This window comes from Paralichthys olivaceus, chromosome 22 (assembly GCF_024713975.1).
Source record: "Paralichthys olivaceus isolate ysfri-2021 chromosome 22, ASM2471397v2, whole genome shotgun sequence".
NCBI lineage: Eukaryota > Metazoa > Chordata > Actinopteri > Pleuronectiformes > Paralichthyidae > Paralichthys > Paralichthys olivaceus.
Window position 1 is genome coordinate 4001229 of NC_091114.1, and position 25941 is coordinate 4027169.

Here is a 25941-nt window from a genome sequence, read left to right on the forward strand (position 1 = left end):
GAGTCACTGTCTGAGAGGGTATGAGCTGCGTGTGTGTGTGTGCACACGCTCACACACACCTCAGTGAGGCTGGTACACAGGAGAGTCTTTGTCTCACTCTTCCTCTCTGTCTTTTTCATCCACTCTGTCCATCAAATGTCCCCACAGACTCCCAGTACTTCCAGTCACATTGCATTATGTCTTTTAAGTGCTTTTTACATCTATTACTTTGATAATTATGCAGAAAAGCCAATGATATTTCAGAGGTTACGTAGATATGGTGTCGTGATAACATAGTTTATCCAACTGACACGTGTAAAATGTCCCCCTCAGTATTTGTAGTATTGTGGTTCCAATTTAAAGCTGCACTAATCAATATTTCGATATAAATAATGGCACAAATGATTACATACAATGGAAGTGTTTGTTTGTAGTGCACTGGTTAAGCTTGCATTGTATGTTTAACGGACATCATATGATAAAGAATCATTTTCTGATCAATTCAAGCTTTTGTTTGTCTCCATTACTTCCATGTAAAATTCCCACCTTGTCTGGAGGAAATGTGTTTATAGGTTATTGAGTTATTTTGTACACAAACACACAGACATAGGGGTGACAACAATACCCTTGTGCGACTACACCAGTGAGCAGGCTAATGCTTGTATTGTAGAGTCCTCTTCCAGTGAACTGAATTTCTGTTTGAGTTCTTCTGTGTATTTGTTGTAATGTTGCATGCACAAAGACAACGGAAAATGCAAGCGTTGATTGAACATTGGATTATTGGCTGCTGCTTCTAAGCAATGCACCTTCGGTATCGTATGCCGTCACGAATATTGTCATTATGATATATGATATGGCAACAGCCCACCTCAGGTCTGTCGACATGAAAGAACAGGACATTTTCACTAACCGAAAATAATCACCGTGTCACATAAATAACTTATTTCATAGATTTCACATTCTCAACTTTGCTTTCTGTCGTACACACACACACATGTAATAGACCTGAGCACTTCCAAAGGGTAGTGATTGCATGTTAGTGGTGAAGAGACGCAGATACAGGGTTGAACGCGATGGGGTTGTTCGCATCTCAGCCACATCCAAGCAGAAGTACAGGCAGGGACGTGGTGTGGCTTGGCCTTCGTCCAAAGCAGATCCATTTAGAGAGCAGCAGATGTAGTTTCAACCTTACAATACCTCAAAGGAGCAGTAGGGGGTGGTGGTCTGAACAAGGCACCCGAATCCCGTTAAAGATAGATATAGCACGTTGCTAAATGGTTCACAGATGCTTGGCCAAGTCGGAGACGGTCTATTTAGAGGAGCTTTAGAATTTCATCAGAAAAACAGAAAGACCTCTGACATCTTGGAACCACAGTGTAGCTCATCGATTTGTTGAAGGGGTCCTTGCTTTTGTGACCTGGAGATGAGGTGTGTCTATTTTGCTCTGAGCCTAAACTGAGGTTTTGTTTGTTCACAGATCACAGCTCTACCCGAACCATAAGCTCATTATTAATAGTCACATTACAATCAGTACCATCTGGTTCAGATGAGTTCCATTATAGACAGAATAATGGGTTAGAAACTAGGAATGTTCATCCATCAATTTTGACCTGATAAGACTGAAATAATGGCACAATGACAGAAATACTAAATAAATATCAGTATAAAATATTGATCCAGCTTTTTATGTGTAATTTTCCAGTAATGACCTTGGCACAATTGTCACTTATACAGATTATCTGATTAGATTTGGGTGGTCAAAGTTCAAGGTCACCGTGGCCTCACAAAACATGTATTTGGCCTCTTCTACATGATATCTCAGGACAGGCTGATATAAAATATCAAGTGTCTGAATATGTGATAATGATGATGATGATTATTTTGTTTTAATTAATTAAGTCATCATTGTTACCATGACATTGTTTGTCCACCAGAGGGCCTTGACATGTTTATCTTTTAATTGCAAAAGTTTGAAATGTTGAAAACATATTTTTCAAATATCTAAAATTATATATATATAACATCATTAGAAAATATTGTATATATACTTTTTTGTTTTATTAATGCTTAAAATTGCATTGTTAAGCAGCATTAATGCTCACTATTTAAATACAGTATTTGATTACCTGTTTTTTAAGTGCCTCTTTGGACACTGCCATTTAATGAGAGACCTTCGGGAGGTGCTGTTGCTCTGGGGCCTCACTTGCTCACTCCCGCTGCTGCCCTCTAAACCAAGGCAATAAAATCCAGTCACTGGACTGTATTCGTGGATAGATTTGAGTCCATATGGAGGATGAAGTGTAGAATCTGCTCACTGCTCCATGAAGGTGTTAGATTTACATTGTGTCATCACATTTTTCCTGCTGTGCATCATGCACAGCTGTTCTTCTGCTTGGGGATTTCACTGCAGGCATTACACACACACACACACACACACACACACGCACACCTATGCACACATTGTTTTCAAACTGCTGGGACTCACAAGTCTTTCACCAACATCATTTGTCTGCCCTGCTCTCATGAATACCTTTCATAGTATATACGTCCATGCAAACCCATGCATGCAAAAAACAGATGTTGCCCCCCCCCCCCATCTGTGAAACAAAGAATGAGCATAAAAAAGCGAGAAGAAGAAGAGGCATCATTTAGACCTTCCATCATCTCTTGTGTCTCCTCCCTTCCCACGTGAGCCTACGGTACGTTAATTGTACTGCATGTATCCATGTAGGTCACACCACTGGCCTGGACTTGTTAACAGCCCCGCTATTAGGTCCCTGAATGCCTCACAGCACCCAAAACAACACCTGTTTCCCCTCAACCCACACAACTCAAAGTGTGAAGCCCCCTTTTTACTGGGAGTAAACTGAGCAAGGGAGCGTGTACAAAACAATGTGGAATTCAAGACCTGAACAGAAGCTCTCAGTTGTGCGTTTAGAAGTCGGGGGGCACAGCTTGGGCTTTGAGACTGAAAGTGTATAACAGATACTGAGGGTCCAACAAAGACACCATTCAGTTGCAAAATGTATAAATTATATACGATTAACTCCTTTACCCTTGCCGGTAGAGGAGTTTGCCTTTCTGTCTTATCCCCAGTGAGTCATGTTCGATGTCACCTATGCACCTGAAACTGAAAGACTCGCTCACCTCACTGTGTTGCCTGTGTATGAAGAAATCGCTGTTGCATGTTGTTTCCAAAAAACCATCAAGTACAAAAACAATCATAGCTCTTTACGCTGCAATGCCCAGAAGTTATACATATATATATACATATATGTATACAAATGTATAACTTCTGGGCATTGCAGCGTGCAGCATTGCAGCATATATATATATATATATATAGCAGAGCAGGGTCAGTATCGACTGAATGAATACATATAGTTTAAAGTTAAACATTTATACAATTGAATGATGATTCTCGAGGAGGTAGAGCATTATATTAAAATTCATATGAAAAAATTAATCAATAATGGAATCAGCCAATCGCTAAAAGCCAAACTTCTGCAAAACCAGAACTGCAGAGAAGGTTATAATTCTTTGGTTTCACCACGAGTGACCCTTTTTACAATTAACACATCATTTGATCCATTATTGATAAAAGAATAATGATTGGTGCAGCTTTGGGGTGCAATCTCATGAAATATTCCAGATTTTCCAACATATTGTATATGATTAATCAGTTTTCCTGCATGTGGTCCTCTAATTCCCATCTAGTTTTGGCTTTTTTTTTTTATTAATCTTGGTCGTCCATTCATTCATAATAATGTTAAACCCGTTTTAAAACTCAGTGCTTCAGTGCCAGTGGTATTCCATTTCCTGTATGAAGGACATAGGACCGGGCTCTGTCTTGTTGTTACAGTCTGATCAGAGATAAAGGCTGTTTATGAAAAAGCCTGCAGGGGAAGTCAACAGGACAAACCCCCCAATGCCCCCATAGAGAGAGAAGTCTAAACCTAATAACATTCAGCAGGACAAAGCTACACACACAAAGACACACACATTTCAGTATGAACACCGATCCCATCCCGTACCTATCGCCTTTGCATTCCTTCACACCCGAATGTGAAGTGGAACAAGACAAACTGAGTCTGTCTGAAGGCCGAGCCTCGTGATAGGCTGGAATGTGATGAGGCAGATTCATGCTGTGGTCAGAAAGTTCTCCAGCTCACCACTTTATAGGAATGAAATGCCACAGATTCTCATCTGGACACAGACTTCATTAAGAAAAAAAACCGCCTGCAGGCAGAATGTGCAAGCAGCTCGTCTGGGTTTCGGTGTGTGTGTGTGTGTGTGTGAGATGCAGGGGTGCATCCTGGGTATTCCTTACCTCAGGCTTTCCAGTCGTCTGATTTGTCTCCTTTCAATGTCTTCTGATAATCCCTCTCTTAATTTTTGACCTTTGTACCTCATGTGTGTTAGTTAAACTGTCTGCCAGTTGTCCAACCACAATTCTGCATCATATCCAGCTCATACTGTCATGTCTCCTGCGCAGCCCCCAGCTGTCCATGACGTCCCTTTCTCTTTATTTAACCCTCTTGCACTTCATCCTATAAATCTTTGAATGGTATTTCTTTATTTCCTCCACCAAGAGGTTATCTTTTCATTAATTTGTTGTCTGACTGTAAATGAGCAGGTCCGGGAATTTAGTTTTACCTTTTTCTGCAGCGTTTCCCACAGAATGAATTCAGTCTCTGGCGGTAGCAGTGGTGCACGTGCATGCACATGAACAACACTCATGCCCAACAGATGCCGAGTGACAGGCACAAAGACTAATAAGTGAAAGACATTAGAGAGAGAGCTGCACGGTACATGCACACCTGCAGCTGACACGATGAGGTCTGACATGGATGTTAAAAACTTGATGGCTGGTAGAGCGTGCATGAAGAACACTACAATGCAGCAACAAAGCAAAACACTGTGTTAGACATCTCTTATGTTATGATTTAAAAAATTGGTTCAATGTGTCAGGACAAATTAGAATATGGCCGGCCGCCACAGTCAAGATGATTCATAGGAAACATTGCTTTCCTCTCTGTAATGATTGTTGTCTTTTCAGTTCAATTCTAAAAGGAGAGCCACTGAATTTCATTTTTAGTCCAAAGCTGACTTTTCCTCACTCAAGTGAAGAAAAGGTAAGAGAAGGGGCGAGGAAGCAGAAAGGGAAACTTTCGATCATGGAAGTTTGAACCCAATCAGTCCCTGTGAGGGGAAATGACTAGTGACGCATTCACTGTGTAATATCACTTCCTGCTGCACTGAGTCAGTCATTCAATTTCACCATATATCCAAATGAATACGTCTGTTCTCACAGCGCTTCATGATTCAAGTCAGTGACTCATGGCTGATGAGCAGGTGATCTTTATAACAGAGATCGAGGAAAATAGGATAAACATCTCCCCAGTGAATGAAGCTAAAAAGAATACAAACAAACTTAAATATTTTATTTTAAATACTATCTATAACAACTGGCTTGTCAGGGTTTTCACAAATTACGCCTCACTTGAACCTCGGTAAGTAACTGCTCGTTTCACCGTCACCATCCGTTGTGTTGTAGTTTCGTTGACGTTATGTTGCTTTGCAGCTGTGGTGTGACTTTTTGCGATCTTGTTTTCCGTTAATGCGCTTGTGTGAGACGCCTGTCAGGATGTGTACATAATGTGTTTTATCACAAGACCTGAAGCTAAAAAATGGAACTTGAGCATTCAGAGGATAGTGATAGTAGTAGTTTATAGAAATTGCATGTTGAAATAAAATGGACATTGCTGCTCTTGCAGTCGGTCCCAGTGGGCCACAGGTGGAAATAAGAAACTTGTGCGTTGTGATTGTCAAGGGTCGTCTTGTGACCTCTGTCTTTTTTATGGGGTTAAGTGTGCACATGTGGATGGTGTATTAGACCCAGAAACTGGCCGCGTGCCACGACAGCTTCCACTCAGCTACGATATAAGAAACAGATGTGACAATGGCAGAGAGGGGGGGGTGAGAGAAAGGACCAGAGGCGAGAGATTAAGAAAAAAGAGGTGAAAGGAATGGAAACATGCTGACCCCAACTAACCCTAACTGGATTGAAGTATATGTGTACCACCTTCCAAGGGTACTGTGTGGTTACACAAGTATCCTTATTAGGATTTCCCTGACCTTACCATGACCTCAGAAAAGACATTTAGCTTCATTTAGGACAAGGCTTTGGTCCCCGTGAGGTCTACTGGTCTCGACAAGATCTGTTTTTATACTGGGATAGTATTACTAGTAAGCCTTTACAATGGAAAAGTCCCATTGGCTTTCTGTGGAGGGAAACAGGGTGATGCTTATTTCCAGGTTGGCCAAGAAAAATACGTCAAGCCTGCATTGCCCCTTTGTGTATGTTTCAGTTTGGCTGAGATTTTCCAGGCATGCATACACTCCAAACACACACAGACACACACATACTGTCACGTTTAAGTGCAGGCAACACTCTACTGTGTTTGAAGGAAAAAAGACAAAGTGTCCTCCATCTCTTTGTCTCTCTCTCTCTCCGCCTGCTGCTGCTCCTCCCTCGTTTCTCTCTGCTCTCTCCAGCCTCTTACAGCACGACATATTTGCCATGTGCGGCTTTGTGGCAAATTCGCTTCATGTTAACAAGCAGGGCCCTGCGTTTCTCTCCAAGTGAACGATGTGTGTATGCGTGTGTGTGTCTTAGTTACTGTAGGTGAATGTGTGTGCGTGTCATTAGCGGGCCCTCGCCAGTCATTATTTATACAAGGCACGCGTTTTCATGCAAAGTTTCCATTCTGTTGTTATTCTAACCCACTTTATCCCTCCTCTCTCTTGATGCAAATGTCATCTATTCTGGGCCTTGATCGCCATTTTTACCCTGATAATGACAGTGACACGCCCTTAAAGAAATACATTAAAACATTTTTTTTTAAAGAAATGGAAAAAAAAACAAACTGTGCTGAAAATATTACAGCTGTTGTAAGGGCAGCTGTGGCACTCCAACCTTGCCTTAAAGGGTGTGCTTGTTTTTCTAACACGTTTCAGTGTGTATTTGTTTGCCAGGTCTTTTGGGGGGGGGGGGGGTAGATTTATAATGTTTGTATATAGTTGTATGACTGAGACTGTGTGTGTGTGTGTGTGTGTGTGTTTGGGTGGGTGTGTCCCCGCTGCCATGCGGAACCATCTATGAAGTGGAATCCCTGAGTAAATAGCTGGTCCACATCTCTAACAAGAGGCTGAATGGAAAGCAGAGCAGAGCTTGAACAAGGCTCCTCTCTTCTCCATCACACAGGACACAGTCACATCATCTCTACTGCCACACACACACACACACACACACACACAAAGGTCATCTAGTAGGCAAAGGGTCTCTATTTTAACAATCTAAGCATCTGGTCTGAAGTTCATTTAGTTTGCGTCCAAATCCGCGTTTCTATGCCTCCGGGCTGGCGACAGTCAGTGGCTTGAGGCATTATGTTTTGGGGTTGTCTGTCCATCTGTCCGTCTTTAACAATTTTATTATAACAATATCTGAGATTGACTTTCAGTTGGCCTCACAGATAATCTTTTAGGTGGCCAGATTTTAAGGTCGCTGTGACCTCACGAGCACATTTTTGTTCTTGTGAACAGCTCAGCAACACCTCCAGGGAATTTCCTCAAATTTGAACGTTCACCTTGACTCAAAGAACTGATCGGATTTTCTTTGTGGAAGGTGAAAGTCACGGTGACCTCGTGTTCTTGTGAACGTGACATATCAGTTGCGCAAGGAACTTCATCACCTCGAGCACAAACCCAAGGATGACGTGATTAGAATTTGGAGGTCAAAAGGCAAAGTCACTGCAACCAGAATCCTGTCAAATTAGGCAAAAATGTTCATATCTCCTAAAGTTGAGTTTGACAACAGTGTCTGTGGGTTGTCAAGAAAATCACGTGATCTACGCAGCAGAGTTAATATGTCTCTTCCTGCCTCTGCCTGCACTTGGCTGCTCTATCTCTGGCGGAGGTCTTAGAGTGTTGTTTAGAGTACCATGTTGCATCCTTGTGATTATGTGGGTTTTTTAAAAGCCGCTGCATGGTCTTTATTATCAACCATGCCCTTCTCCTTCTGTCTTGCGTGTACTGCCTTGTATGACTTCAGCACCCATGTGAAACTCATCACCATTTTCTCATTACCTCATCATCTTCTCTCTAATACTCGTCTTCTTGCCTCTCATTAGGCTGTAAATCTGGGCCTAGCTCTCAGGATTTACTGCACAATTTGTGTCTTTGACAATATGTGTTTCCTTTGGCGGTGTGTCCTCTCCTCTGAATCTTTCCAAGGAGGAAAATACCAAAATCCTTTTCAATATAGTGGCAGTATCCTTTGGGCTGGCTGTTGAAATGGTGTTAATGTGGATGGACGTTACCTATTCAACAACGATTCTGGTTCTGTGTTTAGCACAGTTACTATGTGAGCTGTGTTTCCTAAAGCTATTTTCTTATGCAATGGAATTATCAGAAGCAATGGTACAGAAACAATAGAATCAAATGTCAAAATAACGTTCTGTTTTTCCAACGTATTAACCCCCCCCCCCAGGCTCTGTCACAAACAAGTTTTCTGATATGTTCAGGCACAGTATTTAGCTGTAGGTCACCTGTGTTTTAGAGGAAAAACCTGCAAAAGAAAACATATTTTAAGTATAAAAACACAGTTTAGGGCCAGTTCTGAGACAGTGGGAGTGAAATGTGAGTCCTTACGCACCCTCTTTAGAAAAGATTATATATGGTCAGTCAGATGCATGTGCTGAGGTCGATGGACGACTGAAGAATGCAGCTGAAACGCCTTCTATGTTGACATGGTGTAAGAATAAGCCTAGGCCCATTTGTAGGCACACTCTTGGATTTAATGCTAAATAGTGTTCCCTACACAAAGGTCAGAATGTAGGCAGTTAGGTGTCATTGTTTTACGCTTCACATTTTCTTAGCTGAAACGTGCATTATGTAGACACTGCAGAAACCCTGGATGAAATCATTCCAGGCACACAGCATTCAGCTGAGGGAATACTTTTAAATGTATAACCAGCTGCTGGACAACAGGTTAAAATCTGACTGAAGTAATGTACAAAGCCCACAGGGGCTAAACAACTGGGCCCGAGGTGCTTGCAAAGGACATTTTGGCAGCTTCCATGACTGATTTAATTTTATTTGTCAAAACCCCAAGCTTGTGACCACAGGTGAGAGTAATATTATGAATAGAGAGCTTTGCATCAGCTCCTTCCTCACTACATAGAGTAAGTATAATACAAAATCCACATTATTGGGTGTTAATGCTTCAAACAGTCCTGTGTTCAAATAGTGCAAGGTGCCACGGAGGTGAAGGCATGTTGCTAAGTTGCGATAATGAAATAAGAAGAAGAAGATATACTTTTATTGTCATGTTTAACACTTTTACATGCATACATGAAATTGTTCTCTGCATTTAACCCATCCAGTTGGCACCTGGATGAAACACACATTGACAGATGCCATGTACACACATATATACTGCAGCGGTGGAGCAGATGTTGGGGGGGGGCAGTGCCTTGCTCAAGGGCACCTCGGTCGGTTATCAGACAACCTGCTCTACCGCTGAGCCACGGCTGCCCGTAAGGAAGTCGAACAGGAGTAATGCATGAGTTTAAAAGCAGATGCCAAAACCTTGAAGTAAGATTTGACAAACTCATCATGGTGGTAGTCTTTTCATTGCATGTCTGGATGACCAGGCGAGAAGCAGAAGAACAGAAGTTCAGCATAAGTTCAAAGTATTGTGCCAGGATTGGGTTCTTGCCTGTTACTTGATTCACCAATGCAGGCCATTGCTTTGCTTTACAGAAAACATTTAGCTAGGTTCAAATTTCTTACAAGACGAACCTGCGTTTTCTTTGGCCGACCCTTGTTCACCGGCACCTCATTGGGTGGAGGTTGCGTGTTTTGAGGCACTGCTGTTGTCTGTCATCAATCAACCAACCATCAGAAAAAAAATCTACCAGAAGAATGCATGTTCAAGCCTCAACATAGAGGAAGACATGTTTCGCGTTACTGGAATAATTCTATAATCAGTCCCTTCATATACTTCTTTTTGTTCTGTAATATAGAATCGAGGAGGACGTGAGTGAGGTTTCAGTAATAAGAAGAAGCATAGGCGTGTAAGCAGTTGTTCAGATAGTGTTTCATAGATCAACATGGTTGGATTTCCTAACATGAATCATGTGGACCTCGGGTTTGTCCTTACATGGTCCCAGCTCTTATGTGGGTTCTTTTTCCTTCCCTCTTTGATGTGTTTGTAGAGTGCGGTAGCTGTATGGTTATTTACATGACTTATATTACATTAGAAAGGAAAGTGTTTGAGACTAGATTTCAGCTTCACACTGGTGTTTGTTTTTTCAGTATTCTTGGAAGAGGTAAAAAGGAGAGCAATAGCGTGTAGAGAAAGAGAAGGGGGTCAAATCCCTGGAAGAAGTTGAAGTGTGGTTGCACCGACTCTCAGGGCTGCCTTGAAAAATGGACATTCTTTCCTGATGTTTTTCCAATGGGTCGAGAACCTTAGTAGTACTGAAGTAAAAAATAGAAATCTTTCTCCTGAGGTAAGAGACATCATGGGGTCTATCTTCTCTGGAGAGTGAATGAGGACAAACAGGTGTGTGTGTGTGTGTGTGTGTGTGTGTGTGTGTGTGTGCGTGCGTGCGTGCGTGCGTGTTTGTGTGTGTGTTGGTAGGTTGTTATCAGTCACTACACAGGAAATTTCAAATAAGGGTGTTTTCACACCTGAAAATCTGGACCAAGGTCAGAATCAGAGTTCAGCCTGCAGTCAATTCAGTGGGCAGTAGTCTTTTTGTTTGAATGGAGAAAATGAATGAACTGGTTAATATCGTTACTACTGTAATATCATAACGGTTTCACTATCAACATCACTAAGGGCATCCTTAGTCTTCTCATTTCTCATGAGCACAGCAAACCCTGGACTCTGAACAACCTCAGCTCACTTTGCAGTCAAAATCTCTCTTCAGAAAATAGCATCAATTACAATCTTGATCTGTAAAATGTGAAAAATCGTCTTTTCTCTGAAAGCTGATCTGAGGTCAGTTTGTAATCCCTGACCATGAATACAGAGCCCTGCTGCTCTGGCTCCAGATCAGTGACTGGAGGTAACAGGGTAGATAGGTGACGTCATTTTTCCAGCTGCGGAATTATTGCTGTGCGTTTACAAGTGTGTGTTCGTACAGTCCTGGCTTTATCTGAGGCTGTAGCGAAGAGGGAGTTGAGAGGATGCCAAAACCATTGTGTGTGTGTGTGTGTGTTTCTCATGAGCACAGTAGACATGACCCTATTTGAAGGCATCATGTCTCACAGTGAAGGACATACGTTTACTTTATCTATTTCTTGAAACTTTGGCCACGTTTTATATGATCATCCAACGTTGAAACATTTTGCTAGTGCAGGGCCAGTTCTAAACATGCAGGTTTGATTAGTCTGTGGTAATGATGGTTGCGGCTATTCTCTCTGAAACTGTAGAAGTGGCCCGCAATAATTGAGCTGCAGCAATTAAAGACTGCTGCTGGACTCAGTCCACAGAACCCTGAAGCCGTGCCACCGCTGCTGCACGAAGAGCTCTTCACCTGTTCATTCAAAATACAGTGAAGCTTGGAAATATATTGATCTTAATAATGTCTTACATACAGCAACTATGAGGCAAGCATAAGGCATGAAATGTCACCTGGGTTGGTGTAGACCATGTTACTCATGAGTTTTATTGTAGAAACTTATATATTCAACTTGAATGATTAATACTGTTAAAAATATTCAGTAGCGTGTTTGAACTCTGGAGACTGGTTCCCAGACTGGAAGAACAGCTGGGATTTGGCTAAAGACTGGTTGGCTGTTTGGAGCCCACTCTGACCACTTAGAAGCCGATGGTGTGTGGCCCAGTCCCACACACACACACACACACACACACACACACACACACACACACACAAGCAGATGCACTTTGGTTGGTTACAACCTGGATAGTCCTCATGTTCCGTTTCCTACCTGCATGCCAAACAGAATAGCCAGGAGTGTGTATAGGTGCGTGTGCGTGTGTGTGTGTGTGCGTGTGTGCGTGTGTGTGTGTGTGCGTGTGTGCGTGTGTGTGTGCGTGCCTGTGTGTATAAGTTTCAAACACTGTGCATCAAACGTCAAACACACAGATGACTTCAGCAAGCGTCCGTACTATAAATACTATGTGACAGTGAGCTGGAGCAGGATGATGAAACATCTACTCTCCAGGCTCTCGCTGTCCCACCTCCTCCACCCTCCGTCGTCCTCTTGGACTCAGTGGAAAGAGATGAAGTCATTCCACTTCCATCTCCTCGATACCTACCACATTGCAGAGCATATGGCTTTTATATTGCACTGATGTGATTCCTGTGCATGGCAAATACCATCTCCTCCTTCCTGCATTGTAAAAAAAATATTTTCAAAGGGAGTGACATAATTCTACTTTGGTTTCAGCTGTGTTTGCTTTCTATATTTCATGAATCTTCTGCAAATAAGCCATTTTACGTATGAGAAAACAAAGCTGGGGCAATAATGTGAATGTGATTAACAGAGATGTAATTACAGGCGGTCAAAGCAAATACTTCAAAAACTGCAAATTGAAAAACACACAAATGCCCAAACTAATGCAAAAGAAAAAACTGTGTGGACTAGAGCGTGCATAGCTTTGTAAAATGCTAGTATTTATATAGTGCTTTTCTAGTCTTGAAGGCCACTCAAGGTGCTTTACACTACAGTTTGCCATTCACCCATACATTCATACATACAGAGTAGCATTTTTTTTATTGTTGTTCTATGGGGCAGTTTGGGGTTCAGCATCTTGCCTGAGGACACTTTGGCATGCAGATGGAGGGACTGGGATTTGAGCCTCTGACCTTCTGGTTGGAGGGTGACTGCTCTGCCACTCAGCCACACAGCCAGCCATCCACCCTTTGTCCCTTTCTCAAGAACAATACGAGAGTTCAATGTTCAGTGCTGGACTACCTCACTCGTTAAAATGGATCTTTTTTCAGTGCGTGTTTACAGCTAGTTTGCATCCGTCTGGCCTCCATGTAAGGGTTCGATTACAAAACTCTTCCTGTGTTCGCTTCTTGTTTCACTATTGTGGTGAAAAGTCAAGTAAGGCTGTGGTGCAGTGTATCATCATTGATTAAAATAGAATTTGTTGTTGAATTTTGTATTGGACAAATGTGCTAGTTATTCTTTTAATAATTGCCATCTCTCTTCCTTTTACTTCAGCCTTCATCAGCAGAGCTCCACATTATATTCAGCAGCTGCAAGATACTTTTACTGTTTTACCCAACCAGGATTTAAACTAAATGTATGCTCATGAATATGCCTCTGTATGTTTTAGGCTGTATTGTTACAGTATCCATGTCTGAGCCCTGGCTACAGTTGAGGCTGCATGCATTATGTTCATATATTTCATGAATCTTCTGCAAATAAGCCATATTACATACGAGAAAACAAAGCTGGGGCAATAATGTAATTACAGGCGGTCAAAGCAAATACTTCAAAAACTGCAAATTGAAAAACACACAAATGCCCAAACTAATGCAAAAAAAAAAAACTGTGGACTAGAGCGTGCATAGCTTTGTAAAATGCTAGTATTTATATAGTGCTTTTGTAGTCTTGAAGACCACTCAAAGTGCTTACACTACAGTTTGCCATTTACCCATACATTCATACATACATTGCATCTAGAGTAGCATTTTTTTTTATTGTTGTTCTATGGGGCAGTTTGGGGTTCAGCATCTTGCCTGAGGACACTTTAGCATGCAGATGGAAGGGCTGGGAATCGAGCCTCCGACCTTCTGGTTGGAGGACGACTGCTCTGCCACTCAGCCACACAGCCAGCCATCCACCGTTTGTCCCTTTCTCAAGAACAATACGAGAGTTCAATGTTCAGTGCTGGACTACCTCACTCGTTAAAATTTATCTTTTTTCAGTGCGTGTTTACAGCTAGTTTGCATCCGTCTGGCCTCCATGTAAGGGTTCGATTACAAAACTCTTCATGTGTTCGCTTCTTGTTTCACTATTGCGGTGAAAAGTCAAGTAAGGCTGCGGTGCAGTTTATCATCATTGATTAAAATAGAATTTGTTGTTGAATTTTGTATTGGACAAATGTGCTAGTTATTCTTTTAATAATTGCCATCTCTCTTCCTTTTACTTCAGCCTTCATCAGCAGAGCTCCACATTATTTTCAGCAGCTGCAAGATACTTTTACTGTATTACCCAACCAGGATTTAAACTAAATGTATGCTCATGAATATGCCTCTGTATGTTTTAGGCTGTATTGTTACAGTATCCATGTCTGAGCCCTGGCTACAGTTGAGGCTGCATGCATTATGTTCTGGGTTTGTCTGTCTCTTGTGAACATTATATCTCAGGAAGACCTTGAGGAAATTCCTTTAACCTTCATACAAACGTCTTGGATGCAAAGATAAACTGTAAAGGATTGTGTGGTCAGAGGTTAAAGGTCAATACAGTGTGTGTTGTGACCATATTTCCTGCAACTTGACAGGTTGATGGAGGTGTACAACCCTGAGGCAGTAATTTTAGTCAAGATATACTTTATCTTCACTGTAAAGAAGTTTGACTTTTTCAGGAGCCACACCCACCCCTGATCTCATTCTCCTTCATCCTCCTTTCTTTCCACTCATCTTTCACTGAAGCTCCTGGCCTTTCACAAGTCATGGTTGAGTGTGTGAGGAAAGGACATAATAACACATCTGCTCCCATTTGTAGAGGTCACTGGGTTTTCATTGTGTGTTTTTGTGTGTTTGGGTTAGCTTCATTAATGATGTATGAGCAAGTGGACACACAGCCTGTCAAGGACGGGAGACGCTGACTCATAATGACCGTGCTCACATCGAGGACGAGTCACAAAGAACACTTACACTTTACGGTTTTGTGAATATTTAAGACTCTGTTACTGCAGCTTCACAACCCCTACCTTACTCTGCTAGTTGCAAATATCTAATATTTAAAATGTTATTACCTTTTAAAATAAATGTATGTGATTTGACTACATGCTGACATCGGAAGTAGATAAACCCTGATTCTGACCTTGGTCCAGACTTTCAGGTGTGAAAACACCCTTATTTGAAATTTCCTTTGTATTGACTGATAACAACCTCCCAACACACAAACACACACACAATAGCAAGGATTTAGGAGCAATTTTGAGGGCCATTAGGAGGCGAACGGATACTTTCTCAGTCATAAAACAATCCCAGTGGGAGAACAGAGGCTAGAGCCTGCGACCTTTGACCGCTATGTAGCACACTGTGACCTCAAACACGCACACTTTTGACATCTGTGCTTGTTCTCTACACACTTGCTCCGTGCACCACCTCCAGCTATTGGAGTAAATAAACAGAACTAATGTACAGTATTATTATTGTTAGGAAAAGGAAATCACATTTACCTCTTAGGAACAAGTTGGCAGCAGATTGTCATTATTATGGGGATTATTATTTACTATATTATTTACTTTGGGGAGATGTACTTCTCTTTCACGAGTGAATCCAATGATCACAGCATTATATTCATTTTAAATGAACTGACGTCACTGTTTTCAATGCTGGTGTGACCAGGCCTTAATTGTGAGTTGATTACACATGCTGGATATGGATGATGCTAAAAGAGACCTGATGGCTTGAATAAATGGAGAGAATATCAACTACAAAGGCCAGGAACTGAGTGAAGAGTAAACCAAGTCCTGGTAGTTTCGAGCAGCTTGTTATTTATGGGAAGCGATTGATAGTAAAAGATTTTGCATGGAATACTATTTGGAGGTGATAAGATTGTGTTCCTAAAGATAAAAGATGCACAAACCCTGGCGTTGATTCAATTTGGAATCATTGTATAAAGTGTTAAGAGTGAAAGCACCATGTCAGTAGACTACAAACCACTCACCTGATATAGAAACGTATACAGTCAAAAACTGAAACAAAAGTATTTAGACTTCATTCAGTTCATGGTAGAATCCCCTGTTGGAGCAATTACAGCCATGAATCTTCTCGGGTGAGTCTCCAGAGGCTTTGTTCACCTGGTTCTTGGCGGTTCATCACAGTCTCCTTGGCTAATTGTCAGATTGGATGTGAAGTGTCTGTGATCGGCCACCCTCAGGTTTTTCTACAGATGTTCTTGACGTCTTCTTGGCCACTCAGGAGCAATCAGAGCTTTCCCATAGACCTCCCACTGTTGTCTTGGCTTTATGGCTTGGGTCATTGTCATGTGGAAAGGTGAACCATCGCCCTAGCTTTCATCCTCAGGTCTACCACGGAGCAGGTCCTCTCTGCATTCATTCCTCCCTCAACCAGTCTCCCTTATTCTGCTGCTGAGATGTTATCTCTGCTTAGGAGTTCTAAAGCTCTCTTAAAGTGACTGGTTCTTAGTCACGTCCCTGACCAATGCCTTCCGTGCCCAGTTACTCAGTTTGGCCGCAGATCCAACACATGAAATAGTTCTGGTGGCTCTAAACTTCTTCAATTTCCTAGTTATTGAAGGCTTTTGAAATGCTTTTATAATCTTCCCCTGATCTCTCTCTCACCACAAACTTATTACAAAGGTCTACAGAGTGTTCCTTTTGTTCTTACATGTCAAAATAAGATTATTTGGAGCCTTCAATTTTACAATATTATGTTATTATTATTGATTAAATTATCATGGAACATGACCGTGATGGTGAATCACGATCAGGACGGTGGACTGCGACCATGATGGTGGACTATAATCATGGGTGATAATTGTGGTGGCAGCCAATTGTAGATCGTGGTGGTGGATCTCGATTGTGGATCGTGGGGTCAGCTGATCATAGATAATGTATAAAACTAAAATGCCCCCTTCATCTCTGTTTGACATTTTCTTTATGTTAGACGTTGTCTTTTCTCATCAATGTTGTAAATCTTGTTATTTTATTGACGTGCTCTGCTACTAGCGGTATTTATTGCACTTCTGTTCTGGGAAAGGGGATCCTCACATGTGGCTCTCTCTAGGGTTTCATAGTTTCTTCCCCCTGTAATAGTTTTTTTGGGGGGGTAATTATTCACTTGTTAAGTGTTTGCTTTTTTCCATAAAATGAATGACCTTCATTTAAAACAAATAACACCTTATACACTATCTTCTTTATGCCCAAATGATCATATAGACATGGCTGCAGTCATGAGGAGCCATGCTCATGCCTTCCTATAAACAACTCTGTGACCGAGGATGTGAGGATGATGATGATAATGATGATGGGACTTCCAGACCTGGACATTTGAGCTGGCCCGCTCAGCTGTGACGCACTGTGACTTGAGATTTATAATACCTTGATGTCAGTATCCATTATACACTTCCCGTAAAGAAAGGTGAGCCTGCAGTTTGACCGTGTGTGTCTGTGAAATAACATTGTTAACTATACAATGATTTGAAGCCCATTTGAGTCTGATTTCCTCGCATCTCTCTGGGATGTGTTTGGTTTCCAAGTGTTTTTAGGCCTCAAAAAAGTAGAACCATTTAACCGTTGCCTGTGGGTTGTTATGACACTAACCTAATGTGGAACATATGGGCATTGTCTCAATACTTGCATGCATATATGTACTGAAAATGCACATATGTATGAGCAAACAGACAAAACCAGCTGCAAACATTTACATGTTTTATGCTCTGAGAGAAAAACCTCAATATTAACACCATCTTTCCAGAGTATAAAGATGTAAAAAGTGCAATATTGCTAAACTGTTCTGTGTCTGTCCCATATGAAAAACAGATACAAGCCATATTAAAAAACACATGTTACTGAGGGATTGTGCTTGCTACTGGAGGTGTTAGGAAAGCAATGCGGCATGCTTGATGTTGGAGCTGATATGCTACAGCCTGTTGTAACACAGCCAGCAGGAGGTCCGGCATCCAGAGGAATTCCTCCAGTCGTCACCCGCATTCCAGCCTCACGGCTTTGAGTGGTCTCAATCTTTCGGGTGAAAGGGCAGCGCTCTGTGTGTTTGAACACTTTTCCTGAAGCTCGCGGCTCATGGTCATTCTGTTTGTCCCTGGATGTGATTCTGTCTAAAACAAACACCAAGATGTACTCGTTTGGCTCCATTGTTTGTTGATCTCGTAATTTTTTTAAATTATTATCCATGTTGAGTTTCCTCTTATCATTCAGTTGTGGAAATTGGCTTAACTGTGTCAGTTGACTAAATGAAGAGAGTGACATCTAACACAAGTGTTGCTCCTTCTTTCTGATACTGATCTGGCACAGTACATTGAATCTAACCTTGTTTTGCCCCTTGAGGAAACAAGAGCTGTCACCATTTGTTTCTGATGGAAAACATTCCCCACTCCAGTCAGTTTAAAATGACAGGTCAGGTAAAGCCTTTTCATCTTTGGCTTTGATTTTGACCTTTGCGCCGAAAAGCTCCTGAATCCAAACCAGACGGCTGCCAGGGTGAAAATGACAACCTTTGTACCTTTAGGGAGCAGCTCCTAGAACAGCCTGTCAGTCTCTCCTTCTCACTTTTTGGACATTGAGACGAGTTATGGTTGCCAGGTTGGCTTAACCTGCCAACCACCTGGGGGAGCAGGGAGCCAACCAAAAAGCACATATTAAGGGGAGGACTAAGGGGAATCAGATGGGGTTGCCAAGTTTGGGACTAAGGGTCAAAGTTTGACCTTTCTGCATCCAGTCAGACCCCTTGTGCAAAGAAACAATCACACTTCAGAACCTATTTAACAACTGAGAATAAAGTGTAACTGTAAAAAGACACACACATAAATCTCTTGAATGGACAAAAACACAATCAAATACAGAACAGCTGTCCCTCATGAGTCTCCCCACCCTGTTTTGCTTGACATAGAATATGTGTGTGTGTGTGTTTGTGTGTGTGTGTGTGTATGCGTGCTTAGAGGTGCTCAGGTTGGCTGCTGTTTTGACAGGCGTGCCTTGCATGCCAGCCTTTTTCCGGGAAAGGGGAAACACACTGAATCAAAGCAAGCTGCCTAGAGCATACACACAGCCGTGCCTTTTTATTTCACCCGTTTTTTTCTGTTCCTGCAGATGCGGACACACAATCATGAACATTGTCGGGGTCAGGGCGAGTTAGTCCACTTTGCTGACCTGTTCGGGTTAGTGCTGGTGAGATATGAGATATAAGCTGTTCGGTTAAGTGGTTAAGTGTAGGTGATCTCAAATCTCTCTGCTTCCCCAGACTGTACATTGGAAAGGTCGGACATAAATAAAGTTACAGCGCTCTGTATGGTTTTTTTAGAGCTCTGCCTTTGACTGATTCAAGAAGTCATCATATGATCTTCTGCTCATTCAGTTCTTTTCCTCCGCTATGTAGTTCTTGGAACTGTAAAACATATGTGTCTCTACTTTAATTCACTTTATTTGCTCTATTTAAATATTCTAAGCTAATGGTTGAAAGTGCATGTAAGGCATGTCCAAATCTACTTTTGCAAGTGTAATGGTGGGGACAAAAGGTCTCTGCACCAGTTGCAAGGTTCAAATTGGTTGTTCCTAGTCTCTTATTTAAGCATGTGTGTTTTGGACAAATCTGAGTGCCATCTCCTATTTCCTTTAAAAGTCAGGTGAGCTTGGCAAATGAAAGGGGTTGGATTTGCCAGCTCGAAAGAGAAAATGCTTCTTTGCAGAGGGAATGGTTTCACTTGGCGCACAAGCAGGTTTAAAACAGATGCACATATTATCTTGCTAATTTGCCCTTAAAATAAGACACTTGTGTCATAGTTGGCGTCTTTAACTGTTTTGGTCCAGTTTCACCACCGTCATCTTTGTTTCTAGCATGTTTACAGGCTACCATCTTTGTTCTGGGTGGAAAACGGCATTGTAATGTTAAAATATTATGAACGCTAATGTTGCTCTGTTGCTCTGTTAAAGTTTACTTTATTATATCAGATAGAAAAACAGTCAGATGCACAAACACAAAGTGAAAACATCATAGATACATACAAAAAGTACGTAAACGTGGCTAAAAAGTCTAAAAGTCAGAAATTAAATGCTACATTTAAAAAAGATGAAGTTCAAAATGCATTTGCAAGTTCAATATTATGTCATTTTTTTTAAATATCTCACATTATCAGCAGTAGTTTTAGTGTTGACATTGTCCAGAGCGACAGGTTGACCCCTTAAGCTTTACAGGACTGTACTATTAACCTTGTCAGATAACTATGAGATGTCCCAGATGAGGTCAGGAGCACAGGAGAGCAATTAAACCAGGGCACGGCCGACCTCTCACAGCAGGGGCCCAACTCCATAATGACCCTGCTGACTAGTCAATTCTGGGTATATCTTGTTCTGGCCATCTTGTCATCTGGCGCACACTTTGTCTCAGACAATTTTATGCTCTGTAAATGATCAAGAAGCAGGGTTATTATTCCATATTGTGGAAAAGAAGAAACCCTGTGTTAAACTCTTGGCCATATAACCCATGTTTTCTGTCCTAGTATTTCTGAGCAGGGGTGAAACTCTTAAGTCAGACCCAGTTCATCAGATTTTGGTGTGACCCTGTGTCCCTGGTTTCCCATCAGCCCCTGACAGCACCAGTGGCTTACCTCCCTGTGAGGACAAGGCTCACTCTGTCTCATACCCATAACTGTCATAATTCAATACAGCAAAGTGGCGAGGGGGATGGGATGAGAAAATGATTTTTTCCACGTCAGACTCTCACCACCATTATGGTTTTGTAGAAGCAGTTTCTTTGCAGTGTTCTCTATATCCAGTTTTACGCTAGGAGGCCATAAAGAGTTGTATGATTTTAGATTGAAATGGTTTCAACTGATAATGTTGTTACAACCTGACCTTTATTGAGGGTATAGATGATTATATAATTTAAATTGTGTGCTGCTTTGATTGAGTGTGGATGTTGAGACACCAACAACTATTGTAGGTCATCAGAGCCAACATCAAATATGTAGTGATAAGAAAGAGGAAGTCAACCCTTTAGAATTACCAGCTTAGGCAAACAGCTAGTATTTGAACCCTGAGACTAATAGCATCAACAAAAGGTAACAGTAGTCAAGAATAAGCAAACTCAATCTCCAATCAATGAAACCAGAATGTGAACCCAGCTGTCACACAAGTTAGATGGAGTTTAGATAGTCATCAGTGTGTGTAAAGGGACAGGATTTAGTTATGTGGCTACTCTCTGCAGAGGTGAGTGACCTGCTGAAGAGGGCAAAGCATACCAACATGAAAACATTATTCCAGCAGGGAAGTTAGGTGGATGGAGCATCATGGACAGCTCGCATTGAGGAGGAAATTAATCCCCAAGTTTACCAAGGTGTCTTCCAGAATAATGTCAGGGTGGCTGATTGTGATGCAGCTGGACAATGACTGTAAATGTCAAACACCCATTAACATCTGGCTTATGTCTGCAATGGGAATGGATACGATCTGCATTCCCTCCAGAATCAAATGACCCTTTACACAAGTTTCTTTTGGCTATGATCGGCAGTTATGGATTTGGGGGGGGAGCTAGGTGAGAGAGCGCCTCAGTTTTTGGTGATTCCGTGGCGTTGAACAAGATGCACCAGGGGAAAAAAACAGAGAGGCCAACACCTTTTGTGGCAATTGGAAAGAAATGGTATAAGCCCACTATAGAATGACCGAATCTAAAAAGAATATCTATCTTTTTGGAGTGACCTAGTCCGAGCTCAGATCTTGACCATCAGGGAAGCCGTTGAAGGACCCTTCACCCCAGACATCCTGAGAATATGGCTGATCTGGAAGCTCTTTAAAACAAGCAGTCCAAATTGATCACTTTTTCCTCTAGAACTTTGTTAATGGGTCTTTTCAATATTATATTTGATTGTGTTTTCTCATTATTGAGGCTACTGTCTTTGTTTCTGCTTGCACGGACACTGCTCAAATTAAACAGTGTGACCAATTAACAGAAAACTAGCTAATTTCAAAAGGGTTTATGTGCCTTTCCTTGCTCTTCTTGCAACTGTACATTTTTGTTAATTCGATAGAGAAATACTGAGGTCAATTCCCCAAGCAGGACCCCACCTAAACTGGAACCTCAAAACAACTGAGATTTACTTTCTGTAAGTTTATCCTGAGCATGAGCTGGTGCTAAGGTTTCTGGCAAAGAATACTCAATTCCATTCATTCCTAGGACATGACCACTGTGTCCTCAGTTGTAGATACTGACCTGATGAGAGGTTGTCATGGACAGGATATTAAGTGATGCAAAGCAGAGTGAAGTATTAAACATAATGTGTCATTATGGATAACTCTGGAATAAGTACATGAAAAGTAAACACATCTCAAAAGTGAAGGGTGTTATTAATTTAAATTAAAACCATGGATGTTTTGAATGTTTCTTTACAGTGTGTGTGTGTGTGTGTGTGTGTGTGTGTGTGTGTGTGTGTGTGTGTGTGTGTGTGTGTGTGTGTGTGTGTGTGTGATGTCCTCATTGGGGTGTCTGAAAAACATGACAGGTTGATGGCTGACCGGGGCAGAGAAGGGTCCAAGTTATTACAGTATCTCAATCTCTATTAGATTTAGTCTCAGTCAGGGGGCCAAACACTGATGTCAGTGTTGACTTTTATACAGCAGAGCCAAGCCAACACACACAAACACACACACACACACACACACACACACACACACACACACACACACACACACACACACACACACAGACACACACACAGTGAGTTACAACAGACACGCTTTTGCTCTGTAATCCATCCATTCTTTCATCACTTATTTTTTCAACACAAACACACACATACTCACCACACACTCCCTCTTCATCATCATATCTCACCCTGTGATAAGAGTCTCATTGCTCAAGCAGAAATCCTCCCACTGGATTTCTTCACTGCAGTTGTCTGACTTTAGGGTCATCTGGCCTGCATACTATGACTGAACAATTAATTGAATTTATTTCGAAATCGCGATTTCAAACAACACAATTAGAAAACCGCAAAGGCTGCGATTTATTATGCGACGACATGTCATGTCAATGATTTCATTCATGCCGTCCTAGTGTTTAAGTCATGCGGATCAATCAGAAGTGCCGTGGTGAATATTGAACTGAAGCTTGATTGGAAAAAATGATATCGCAAATCAAATCACATATGTGCCAGTAAAAGCGCAATTAGATATTTTTCCCAAATCGTGTATTCCTGCTGCATACAGTGAGCATTGCTGTGTGGAATGCCACCTTGCTCTGCCCATGAAAACACCCCGAGCCCAACCTGCTCCTTGTGTTCTCCAAGCTCAGTGGTGTTTGTCTGGTTTTGTTATTTCTCTATCCGCCAAAGTGAGTTTTAATGGATATAAAGTCTGGAGGGTTTTGAGTTCGGATTAGCCAGCCGTTTATTTTGACAGGCACGTCCAAAGCAATTGTCTCCAACCGCAATCTGCATGTGTGTGTGTGGCCCATTGCGGCCTGTTGTGTTGAACTCAAGGCTCTTTGTTGATGAGAAAAATAAGCTGAAGTACTGTGAGCCAGAGTGATGATGAGTTAAAGCATAAACTATCTGGGCTGGACAGTTTTCCAGCTGAAAAAGGCAAACATTTCAATTTCAAATGTTTCCCACACCCAGAAATTAACTGTCTCTCTTATCAAAGTTGTTTTTAAATGCAGCAAGCAGCTGCTTTCGGGATAAATGCTCTGATAAACCCACAGTATGTTACTGGAGCACCAGATCACAGACAGAATCAGTTGAAGAGACATTTTGGTGATTGTTCTGCAGGGAAATACACGTCAACAACCTCTGCCATTCTGTGCTTCCCCTGGAAAGGGTGGAACTGAAAGGTGAGCCAGGACATTATTCTTTCTCTCCGCGCTGTTCCCTCCCTCGGTCTCATGTTCCTCACTGAAAAAGTGCAGTCATGAAGCAAAAAAAAAAAAAAAAAAGAAGAAAAATACAGCACTGGGTAGCCTCAGTCTTCCTCCCCCCTCTCCCTTCTCCTCCTCCTCCTTCCTCCCCTGGTGGCAGATGGGATATTGAACTCAGACCGGCTCTTGCTTCCCCCAGGGGATGGGATGTTGGGGGGGTTACCGCCGCTTATGGTAATGAGTGTAATTAAGGAAGCCAGCCTCTCTCTCTCTTTAAATGTTACTTTCATTCCCTCTTTTATGTGGTTTAAACTCCACAAGTGCAATTAAAAGGCTGGTTATGAAGCTCCAGAAGTGGAATTTCTGTTGATAAACCCAACTCTTGCATCATAGCCATTTCCTCCCCCAAAGGCCCAATGTACAGGTTGTCAAAATTTCAACCAGGAGGTCACAGCTCAAGGCCTTCGTACACTTTATAATGCAATATCCCGGTGAGCCTCAGCTAAGGAGGTTTCAATATTTCTGCATGTGTTTTATATTGTTGTGCGTTTCATCATGTAGGTGCATGATGTGAACGTGCCCATTATCACAACACACTTTAAAGAGCATCAGTACAGTAACAAATGAGGAGCTTGGGACGGACCATCTATGGCGACAAAGAGGAGGAGCGAAGACATAGGAAAAGAGTAGAAAAATGCTGCTTTCATGTGCAATCAGAAAGAAGAGCTATACATCCATGGGCTTGAGGGAACTGGCCTTTCATTCTCTTCTTTATGAGTGAAAAGAGAGAAGCAAGGCAAATCTGGTATTTCATATAATAGCGAGTACTATTTTGATAGTTAGGCACACAGCAAGGAGATTATTGGTTCTAATCCTCCTCTCTGGGTTTTGTTTGCATGTTCTCACCGTGTCTGCATGGTTTTTCTCCGGGTACAGGAGATATGCAGATTGGAGTTAGGTTAATTGGATACTCTAAATTGACCATTGGTTTAAAAGTGAATCTGACTTGCCTGCAGTTCTGACTGGCAGAGATGGAATCATGACATCTGATGAGATGAGATCGGTGAAGCTGTTTCGAGTCTAATTCGAATGTCGGGCGTCACGGACATTTGGATGACACCACAGGAGCAGTATGGGGGCATTTCATGTTGTTTTTTTTACATTTGAGTGGTCGCCAGTTACTTTAATTGTATTGGATTTGGCTGCAACGCTGTTAAACCCTGGAACTGAGTGTTTAGTACACTCAAACACTTCACCCACCCCTCCATCGGCATAGTGGTGAGTAGATAATGAGTGGATTTTCATTTTAGGGTGAACTATCCCTTTTAAAAGATTTCCTATCCAAAATCAGCAGAGGCAATTGCCAGATTTCCTCCATGACTTGAATGCAGCATAACTATCCATGCAGGCAGATTTCAAGAGAGAGAGAGAGAGGGGGGTAGAGAGACATTTGCAGTGGCGGACGGGAAGAGGAAAGGAGGGAGGGGAAGGAGGAGGAGTACAAAGATCCGGAGGAGATGGAAAGAAAAGTTTGAAAGAAGAAGAGAGAGGTTCCAGCGGCCGGTCGGAGCAGAGGGGGAATACGCGGCTCTGCGAAGAGGAACGTGACTCTGTGCGCGCGGGGATTTGCACTGCTGCCGGGGGAGCCGCTGGGCGGATTCGACGCGCGTGACTCCAAGATGAGGAGCGACCCTGTCGTGTTCACTTCCAGCCGGGGTGAGTGGCCCCTGCCGCGGCCCTTCGTGCTCCCTGACCGGGGGGGGGGGAGTCGCCGCGCACGCTCCTCATTCACTGCATGTAGGAGACCAGAGCGCGTGACGCTGATTTGCGGCGCCTCCATTGCGCAAAGACAGCCTCGAGCTTGATTGCAGTTGCAGCTCCATTTGCTTTGCCAGGCTACTGCTCGACTTTGTTGTAATATTTCCATTGTCAGTTGTTGTGCCGTTGCAGTATGTGTTGCACGTATTTCAAGTTTGAGTTGAACTTTTTCACCTTCTTCAACCTTTAGCCACAAACAGGTCTTACTCCCATATGTTTGCTCCACAACAAGCGATGCTTTTGAATGTAAAAATCCATCATTAAATCTCAGCACTTCTTATTTGGCAGCGTGCCTAGTTCCTTGGCAGCATTG

At 42.2% G+C, this 25941-nt stretch overlaps 1 protein-coding gene across 5 annotated transcripts in view; it reads left to right on the plus strand.

Annotated features, from left to right (window-relative positions):
• The window catches only part of afap1 (actin filament associated protein 1), a 96390-nt gene that overhangs the window by 13041 nt on the left and 57408 nt on the right, over window positions 1–25941 (plus strand). Inside the window, exon 1 of one of the 5 annotated variants that reach the window (XM_020100211.2) lies at window positions 25249–25526. The exons of 1 other annotated variant lie outside the window; for it this stretch is intronic. In XM_020100211.2, the coding sequence (XP_019955770.2) occupies window positions 25490–25526 (37 nt within the window). In that variant the 5' untranslated portion in view covers window positions 25249–25489. Of the gene's footprint in view, window positions 1–25248; window positions 25527–25941 lie in introns of those variants that run through there. 3 more of the 5 variants (XM_020100208.2, XM_020100207.2, XM_069518426.1) reach the window with 3 other exon arrangements.